Below are 9,476 nucleotides of genomic sequence, written 5' to 3'. Positions count from 1 at the left end.
GAGGGGGTATCCGCAGCCTGGGATTGGCCACCGCACCGCCGGCTGGTGACGCGAGGCGGGCGGGCCCCTTTGTGATGTCACAATCAGCTGTTTGAACGTTCCAATTTGTGCGGTGAGCCCAGCAGCGGCCGCACAGTCTCAAAGCCCCGCGGGCGAGCGCAGCAGCTGCGAGCTTCCGAGACGGAGCCCCGCCGCCTCCCAGTCCAGCCCCCGCGATGAAGCCCGGCCTGTGATCGGCGCCGACGCCGGGACTCTCCGCCGTACAACTACCTCAGAGCCACCCCGCCCGCCGCACCGCCCCCTCCCCCAGGTGAGTCCCCACCGGCTTGGGCCAAGGGGGTCCTGCGTCCCGAGACACGCCCCGCGGTCCCTGCTCCCGGGTCTTTGTTTCCGCCCGCGGCCGCCGGGCTGCATTCTCGTCTCCCGGTTGGCTGCCGCAGGCCGGTAGACCGTGACGTCTCCCTATTTGCATATGACATTGAGACGTCACCAAGGCCGCACCGCCCCCCGGCTCGGGTCGCTTGTCCTCCCCTGACCCAGTAGGCGCTGGGTCGGGGCTGGGCCCACGGGTGAGGGACGCAGAAAGGCAGCAGGACCGGAGGGGCCTCTGCAGTTTCCTAGGCTAACCCAGGTGTTGGGGGCAGGCCTCCGATCCCGGACTTTCTCCTTGCCTTTGCGCGGCGCTGCTGGGTCTAGGCTGTGGGGGAGGGGGGGCGGTCCTCAAGAGTTCGGGGGCAGCTCAGAACTCCCCTCTAGGTCGTTGGGGCGGCGCCAGATGGCGGAATACCCTCTCTCCAGCTCCAAGCTCTGCACCCCCGAGGACAACCCTAACATCTTCCTCATCCCTGTTCTGTGCCAAGCTTTAGCTGATGTCACTCCCAGCCCCCAAACAAGGGGTCTTAAACTCCTTTTCATGGAAGGAGAAACTGAGGCCCAGAGAGGGGAAGTTGATTACCGGAGGTCCTGAAGCCAATTAGAGTCATGCCTACTGAGTGAATGACAAATATATCCGCCACGGCACATGCCTGGTTGGAACTCAGTACAAGTAACAAGTTAGTCATCCTCCGAACACTGGGCATTGCCTCTACCTTAGGCTCAGTACCATCCGAATTCGATGGGGCTCTTAGGTCCCCTCATTCCTGGATCTTTTTCCAGGAGGTCTCTGGAGATAGGGTCCCCTTTTGTGGCCTTGACCCTCACTCTGTACCTTGGAGTCCCAGAGCCCAATAAAATTGCTGCCTCCCAGCTGTTTTGACCACAGAAAGGTGAGTCATTGGCTGCATCAGGGTGTCTCCAGGGCTGATGTAGGGGTGGGATGGAGGGTGAAGGTTCCCTCTGTTTGGCCCTTTCTTACCTTCCCAACCCCCAGCATTGTCAGCTAAGAAGGACATGACCTGGCCTAGTGCTGGTGATGATGAGGCTTATGCTGCCCCTCTCTCTGCTGACAGAGAGGGGCAGGAGAAAAAAGTAGGAGAAGGAGAGCTTCTAGCTTTCCAAGTGGATGGGCCCCAGAGCCTGGGCCAAGAGTCTCATCCCAGCTAAAAGATGGGGTGGGGTAGAGACGGCTTGGAGCTCAAGTGCTATTCTGGGCACAGCTGCTGTAGTTATTAAAGGGAATGGTTCTCCCTGGAGCAGGGCTGGGAATGTGAGAATCAGGAAGCTGGCAAAGATGGGAAAGAAAATCCGGGAGGCTCCCCCCACTGTGGTCATGAGAGGGGGCGGGCACTGGCTGGCTGGTGCTGCTGTCACTCTTGGCTCTGTCACTTAATTGCTGTGTGACTTCAGGCAGGGAGCTTCCCCCTACCGGGCCGCTTTTACCTCGATCTGGGTGTAATCAGAGGAGACCCACAGCAGGTTCTGCTGCACAGTGGCTGCTCTGGCAAATGCCTGGTGAATCTTGGTGTCAGGAACTCCAAGCCTTTTTACAGCTGGACAGAGGGGTTCTGAGGTTAGCAGTGACTTGATTAAGTTCTGACTCCTCTCTGACCTCCCTAATCTCTCTTGCATCATTACATTTTGGGGCTTGTTTGCTGAGGCTTTCCTGACTGTGTATTCTCTGGACTGGATGTTTCATGCCCCGGGGCTCCACCTGCCTGGCCACCACCTACCTCTATGTCTTTGGATAGACTTATTTCCTTGGATTCTCAGGTTGTAAAATGGGCCAGGTGATTATGATGGGCCTGCAACAGCTCTCAACTTCCCTTTCATCTTCTCACTGAAGTGGTAGGTCGTTGCAAGGAGGGTGTGCCTCATCAAGGCTCCAATCTTCCCTTCCTTCAGGAGGGGCGGAACTTTCGGGATTTCTGGTAACTGAGTCACTAATTCTCTGTGGCTAACAGATGGGTGGGGATATGTGGCTTGTGCTGGGCAGACACTAGTTGGGGGTGCCCAACCTTTTATAATCTCTGTAGGTCTCCCACCCACCCACCAGAGAAGCCAGCACCCAGGGAACACTTCCTTCTGGAGCCCAGTGTAGGTCTGCAAATGTGGAAAATACTCTGTTTATAGAGGTTGGATGATTCTGGTGGGAAGTGTGAAAACATACCCAAGGAATGGGAGAGGTAGCAACAAGCATAAGAATACCTCGGGTGGGGGACACCTGGGTGGCTCAGTCAGTTAAACATCTGCCTTTGACTCAGGTCATGATCCCAGGGTCCTGGCATCAAGTCCTATATCCGATCCTTGCTCAGTGGGGAGCCTGCTTCTCCCTCTCCCTGCCGCTGCTTGTGCTCTCTCTATCACAAATAAGTAAAAAAAATCTTAAAAAAAAAAAACAAAACACCTCAGGAGGATTAGCAATAAGTGTAGGATGCCTCCAGGGAATGGAAGGGTGGACATGCCCCCAGGGAGTTCTACAGGAAGTGTGGAATCATCCCTAGAAGATGGTGACAAGTGTCTCAGTGGCAAAATGGTTGCCCGTCTTCAGGGGACAGATGTGGAGGCTCAAGTTTTGGGACATCCAGGGGACTCCCAGTCAGGCCTAGTCCTAAGGTAGACTGAAGTGGGGAGAAGGGCAGATCTCTAGCCGCTTCCTTGGTGTCTCCATTCCTGGAGCAGGGGTCTCCTTCCTCATTTTCATCCAGGGAAGGACTGATTTGAGGAGCTGGGTCCTGGTCCAATCCTCAGTGCTCATCCTTAAGGGCTCCTGAGGTCTGATAGGCCCTCCCTTCATCATCACCTCCCACTGACCTGCTGTTTCTCTGGGGCCAGCAACCTGATCTTCCTCCTAGCCAGGAATGCTGCCCTTGAGCAGGAGCTTAGGTATAGAGGGTGAGAAGGGGGAGGGCCCAAGGGAATAGGATCTTAGAACCTTGTCAGACAGACACAATGAGAGCTGTGGAATCACATGGTAGCAGTTCTGTGGGATTTCTGCCAGCTAACACTCTTCAGGCCACACAGGCTCAAGTAGGTGCTCTTAATCTTTGGGGTCAAGGAGTGATGTTAGGAAATCAGGATGAAAACTTCTTCCCAGGGGAGCCTGGGTGGCTCGGTAGTTAAGTGTCTGCCTTCAGCCCAAATTGTGGTCTCAGGGTCCTGGGATCAAGCCCCACATGGGGCTCCCTGTTCAGCGGGAAGCCTGCTTCTCCTTCTCCCACTCCCACTCCCCCTGCTTGTGTTCCCTCTCTCGCTGTGTCTCTTCTGTCAAATAAATAAATTAAATCTTAAGAAAAAGAAAAAAGAGAAACTTCTTCCCAGAAAAATACTTTGGCCTCCAAATTAAAAATGCCTAATCTAGGCTAATGTCTAATCCAGCAAAGGCAATGGAGTATAGTGGTTATGGGTGCTGCCTCTGGAATCTGACTGCATGGGTTTAAATCCAGCCTCTGTGTCTTATTAGCTGTGAGACTTTGTGCAAGTTACCTTACCTCCTGGAGCCTCAGTTTCTTTACCTGTAAAAAAGGGGTAAGAATTAGACCCACTTCCTGGAGTTGTTATGAGAAATACCTGTGGTGATACAGGTAAAGTGCTTAGTACAATACCTAGCACATGAATGTTAGCTATAGTGACAATGATAATAAGTAATTGCAGTACTGGACAGTTTCTTCCTTGCTTAGAGAACTTTGAGGTCCAGCCTGGATGTCCAGCCCTCTGGAGACCTTTCCTGATAGAATCTGGTCATATATATCACTCCTTCCATGTCCCTAGAGGGGGCAATAATTTTAATAATAACTAGTAGATTAGTTTACTGAATGCTTACTCTGTGCCTGAGTATGGCTGGAAGAACTTTGTGTTTGGTTCATTTAATTCTTATTATTAGAGCCCAGAGGAGGATACTATTATTAGCTCATGGAATTCCTGTAAGGGCCCAGAGGAAGGTATTTTAGCATTGACATTTGACAGATGAGAAAACTAAAGCACAGAGAAGTTAAATAATTTGCTAAGATCACACAGAAAACAGAAAAAGCCTGAAAGCAGACGGACTTACCAGAACATGCACACACCGCAGAGCTTCCCCACAAATCCCTTGCACTGGGTGGGATCCCGAGCAGAGCTGGGAGTCGGGGGTAGTCGACTAAAGTCAGTGGGGGCTCTTGACTGCTTCTGTGCACCTCCCAGGTTTCTACACTGCCGGAGGACGCCCCCACCTGAGGCCGTTTCATCCTAGGCCATGTTCCAGCGCCTCACCAGCCTCTTCTTCAGTACTCCCCCTCCCCCCGAGGACCCCGAATGCCCCCGAGCCTTCGTCTCCGAGGAAGATGAAGTGGACGGCTGGCTCATCATTGACCTGCCGGGTGAGGCCTGGGTCAGGACTCTGATTCCTGGGCCTGTGGCAGGCGGCCGAGCTGCGGAGGGGAGGGGAGCTGCTAAGGGACTGGGGAGTTCCCCCGGCCTACTGGGCAAATGGGGTCTAGACAGTGACACTGAAGACAGGGGAACAGGGCCCCATCCCATGCCAAGCCCGGGCGGTCTCCTGGCAGCGCAGCGTTGGGGCCCACACCTCACGTGTCCTAGGGCAGCTGGTCGAGACTCCTGGCCCGTGGGTGCCCCGTGGGCGCGACGGGCGGGGCTGCGGGTCTGACTAACGATGCCCTTTCTCTCCCCGCCCCACTGTGTCCGGTGTGTGTGTGTCCCTCCCCGCTGCGCCCCCTCCTCCGCATGGCTCCCCCTCCCGCGCCCCGTAGACAGCTACGCGGCTCCACCCAGCCCCGGGGCCGCCGCTGCCCCCGCAGGCCGCCCCCCGCCCGCGCCCTCCTTGATGGACGAGAGCTGGTTTGTTACCCCTCCCGCCTGTTTTACTGCAGAGGGGCCCGGACTCGGGCCCGCCCGCCTCCAGAGCAGCCCCCTGGAGGATCTCCTCATCGAGCACCCCAGCATGTCCGTTTACGTCACCGGCAGCACCATAGTGCTGGAGCCTGGGCCCCCTTCCCCGCACCCCGACGCTGCCCTGCCTGACGGCGACCTTAGCGAAGGGTGAGCTGGCCGGGGACGTGGCCTGCAGACCTAGAGACTGGGGAGCAAGCCCAGGAGCCCTCCCCATACGGAAGGGGCGGAGCCTTTAGAGGCGTGTCTTCGTGGCCGGGGGCGAGGACAAGGCTCGGGGCGGGCCTGAGGGTAAAGGGGCGGAGCCTTAAGAGGGGGCGAGGCCTGGCTTCGTGGCCCGGGCGGAGCCTGGGAGAGACCGAGCTCGGAGGCTTGGGGCGGGTTTGGCCGAGGGGCTAGGCGGAGCGCCAAAGGGGTGGGGCTTTCAGAGGCCGGCACGGAAGGTTAGAACCGAATTGGAAGTGGGGGCCGAGCCTTCCCTGGAGTTCGGTTTACCTGTCACGGGGGTTAGAACTAAGGAGGCATCTCCAGGTTGGCTCGGAAGAAGGGCGGGGCCACAAGCCCACAGGAAGGGCACTGGGCGCCCTAAGAGCAGAGACAGCATTGCGCCAGGGCTAGGGTGCGGGGACTGGGTGGGCGGAGTGTCCGGCCCTGACCGAGCCCTGCTCTGTCCCCGCAGGGAGTTGGCGCCCGCCCGTCGCGAGGCCCGGGCCCTGCACCACGCCGCCGCCGCCCCTCTGCCGGCGCGGGCTGCGCTGCTGGAGAAGGCGGGCCAGGCGCGGCGGCTGCAGCGGGCCCGGCAGCGGGCCGAGCGCCACGCGCTGAGCGCCAAGGTGGTGCAGCGGCAGAACCGCGCCCGCGAGAGCCGTTCGCGCCGGCCCAAGCACCAGGGCAGCTTTGTCTACCAGCCGTGCCAGCGCCAGTTCAACTACTGAGGGTCCTCCGGCCGAGCCACAGACCCCTCGCCGACTCCCGACCCCTGTCGGGCCCCTCTGCCGCAGCCAGTGTGTTGCTCGAGGAGCGCCTGCAGCCCACCTGGGTTGGACACTACAACCTCCCTCCTCCTCAAGTGAGGTGGGGTGCTAGCCCCTCTCCCCCCACCTCGATTTTCCCACCTCTGATCCGCCTCTGAACCCCCTCCTGTCCTTCACCCTACGACCCCATACCTGGCATCTAATCCTCCATTTCCTTCCCCCTTGACACTCCATCTTTCCTTCCTTCTCTGGTCCCTGCCCCCATCTCTGCCTTGACATTCCCCTTCATCCTTGCCCTCCGGTCCTCTGGCCCACTCCTTCTTCCGCTAGCCTCTTCTCCCACATCTAGCTCTTTAACCCGCCTTCAAGCCCCACTTTACAAGCCTCACCCTATCTCATGTTTGGCACTATGCTCACTCCTGCTCCCTTATTCATTCCCAGTAATTCCTTCCCAAATGGATGGGGGAGTGGATGCTGAGACCAAAGGGTTCTGCCTTTAGTCTCCTCCTTCCCTCTCCCCTTGGAGTTTTTTAGGCCTGGAAAGGTAAAGTATGTGGAACAGGACTGTGAGGTGTGAGTTAGAGGGAGAAGGTGGAGGGAACTGAGGGAAAGAGGCAGCCTACTGGAAATGTAGACAGGACATACAGGTTAAGAAGCTGTAGGGAGCAGGGCACTGCACCATGGGAACTGGCACTGTGCTTGCTCTGAGAGGCCAAGCCCTCCTCTTGGGTTTGAGCCTGAAGTCTGCCCCCACTTCCCTTGCCTAGAATCCCACTTCCCAAATCTCTTCCAGAAATCCACCCCGCTGCACTCCCCTGAGTCTGAAGGGCTTAGTACCTTGTTGCCCTACCTTCAACATGTCACCCCAGGAGTAGAGGTTGGGCAAGGCCCTGCCATCCTGACCATCTGTTCACATGCCCAAGGTGCTAGAACTAGTTTAGGAGAGATGCATGCCAGAGGGCTTCTAGGCAGGGAAAGTGCACACCCCAGAGTAAGAAAGCAGAACAATACTGGGGAGGACAAGCTGTGGGGTGAAGCCATCCCAAGACTAACAGCTCAGCCTTCATGTTGCCTCTGGCCTTGTATTTCACACTCTACCTAGGATGACTAATAAAAACACTCCTGGGTAGGAAGCCAGGAGCCCCACTGGCCCAACTCCCAAATAGTTCCTGTCCAGGGTTGGGGCCTCTGGGGAGCCTCTCATTTCCTCCCCCAGGGCTCTTCCTTTCTAGTCTGATGGGGAGAAATGGGTGCCCTATGGTTCCCCTTGCCCTCTCCTCCAGTAAGTAGCTGGAGGAGGGAACCTGAATTCCTGGGTGAGACAAGAGGGGACACAGGCAGACAGTGTTGCCCTTCTTGTGGTGGGAGTGAATTTTGGGCTCAGACACCAGCAACAGCTTCTTGGGATACCCCGAGTTGCTTCCCTTTTCCTCTAACTGTCCTCTTCTAGTGTGTGCTCTTTCTCTCTTGAAACTTTTAAGATTTCCTGTTACATACTAACATCGGTCTTCCCCCTCACTCCAGTTCCAGGTTACTTGGCCTCACCGCCAAGCTGAGGCTTGGTTGGAAAACTGCGATCCCATGAGGGTTAAGGTAGTTGCCCTCCCTGATCCTATAGCCCCAAGCCTCAGGTTGGGTATATGGATAAAGGAGCCGGGTAGCCCCATGGTTGCTGGGATGGGGACGGAGGAAGTTCCTGTTGGGGTCTCCTATTCAAGGGAGTAAACCAAATCTACAGTAAAGGCAGATCAAAGTCCCTGCACCAGGCCACTAGTGCCCCAGTAGTTGATAACCTTGCTCCTCTGGCCAAGGTTCTCCTGCAGTTACAGCCTGGTTGGTTTTATTCTTCCAGCTACCCCGTGGTCACTTCACAGCCAGTTAGGGTCTTCAGCACTTCGGAGAGCTGAACCTCCCTCCCACTCTTCCTGCCTACTCCTCTGCTGCCAGCTGGGGCATAGGCTCAGTCCTGGGCAGTCCCCATGATCCTTCTGGGAGGGGAGAAGAGTGAGTTATAGGGCATTTGGTTCAGATTTCAAAAGGCCCCTCCCTTACATGTATTTCTGGAGGCACCTGTAGTTCTAGAACCCTGCAATCTCACCACCTGGCTGGTTGTAAGGCTCATGTGTTTTTGTACTTTCCTATAGATTCTGTAGCATTTGAGTGTATAGATTTCTAAGAACCAATCTACTCAGTCTCCTGCTAGTCTGACTCCTGAAGCATCAGACCTCGTCATACTGTATTGACTGTGTATGTGCCTTTCACCTTGAGCATGCTTCAGGATTTTCTTTTTTTTAAACCACAGAACTTGAATACATGAGGGAACCTGAATTCACAAAGTCCTATGCAACTTTAGACAGGAGGGGGTGAGAGAGTCTGTCTTGACTGATATTTTCAGAGACTGTGGAGTAGTTTGTATTAATTGATGTCAATACTACCAGCACTTTGCCAAAACTGAGTATGTCAGAGGGACCCCTGTTTCTAGAGTGAGACCCAAGACGTCAAAGGGCGACTTACAGTAATTCCCCAATATGTCTGTGTGCTCCCTTCAAGCTGGCTGTCACTTTCCAGCTTTTGCCAGTTTGGCCCCAACAGGGTACCAAGTGTGTATGAATGCAGTTTGCTGCTGTTTTGGGGTATGCCTGCTCCCTAACCCCCACCTGGAACCCTGATCAATTTGTTCTGACCTATAATGTCTTAGGTGCAACAAGGACCCCACTAGAGCTCTTGGATGTCTTCTCAGATCCATGTGGCTTTATGTGAGGGGACTGAATGCAGACACACCGGAGCCCCTTGTATCTTCCCTCTTGCCCTGACACCTAGTTCCACATGGAACCAACAAGCTGAGTGTATCCCTCTTAGGTGTTTTGTGTTGAGACTCACTGAAATGAGAAGACTGTGGTTGACCATGTTGTGACATGTTGACAGACTCAAGGACATAACCACCTCAATCCAGTCATGTGGCATGCCTGTGTATGTGTATAACAGGATTTTGATTGTTAGGTTTTAATGTTATTCCTCTATGGGAGAAAAAAATTAATATAAAGAAAAATAAATAAAAATCTATTTAAAGCACATTATGCTTTCTGTCTGAGTAGAGCTAACATAGGAGAAGCACTTTGCAATCTCAAGCATAGTATTGGCACAGGGATTATTATTAGGCTGGCTTTGGTTGTGCTTGTGTGTCATACAGACACGGAAAGAATAGGGAAGATAAGCTTGTTGGGAATAGAGCCAGACAAT

General features: G+C 55.1%; 1 protein-coding gene across 3 annotated transcripts; it reads left to right on the top strand.

Moving 5' to 3' along the window:
* Nucleotides 1–246: 246 nt before the first annotated feature.
* TP53INP2 (tumor protein p53 inducible nuclear protein 2) lies at nucleotides 247–9,256 on the top strand. 3 transcript variants are annotated; one of them, XM_080812827.1, is made up of 4 exons: nucleotides 247–310; nucleotides 4,558–4,733; nucleotides 5,244–5,412; nucleotides 5,942–9,256. In XM_080812827.1, exons 2-4 carry the CDS (start codon nucleotides 4,610–4,612, stop codon nucleotides 6,195–6,197), a joined length of 549 nt encoding a protein of 182 aa, XP_080668953.1. In that variant the 5' UTR covers nucleotides 247–310; nucleotides 4,558–4,609; the 3' UTR covers nucleotides 6,198–9,256. The 3 variants fall into 3 exon arrangements, with proteins under 3 accessions (XP_080668953.1, XP_080668951.1, XP_080668952.1); XM_080812825.1 differs by having other exon boundaries at nucleotides 5,124–5,412; XM_080812826.1 differs by lacking the exon at nucleotides 247–310 and adding an exon at nucleotides 501–569 and having other exon boundaries at nucleotides 5,124–5,412.
* The last annotated feature ends 220 nt before the right edge of the window (nucleotides 9,257–9,476 follow it).

This window comes from Martes martes, assembly GCF_963455335.1.
Source record: "Martes martes genome assembly, chromosome: 9".
Classification (NCBI taxonomy): Eukaryota; Metazoa; Chordata; class Mammalia; order Carnivora; family Mustelidae; genus Martes; species Martes martes.
This window is presented reverse-complemented; position numbering and strand designations above follow the sequence as displayed.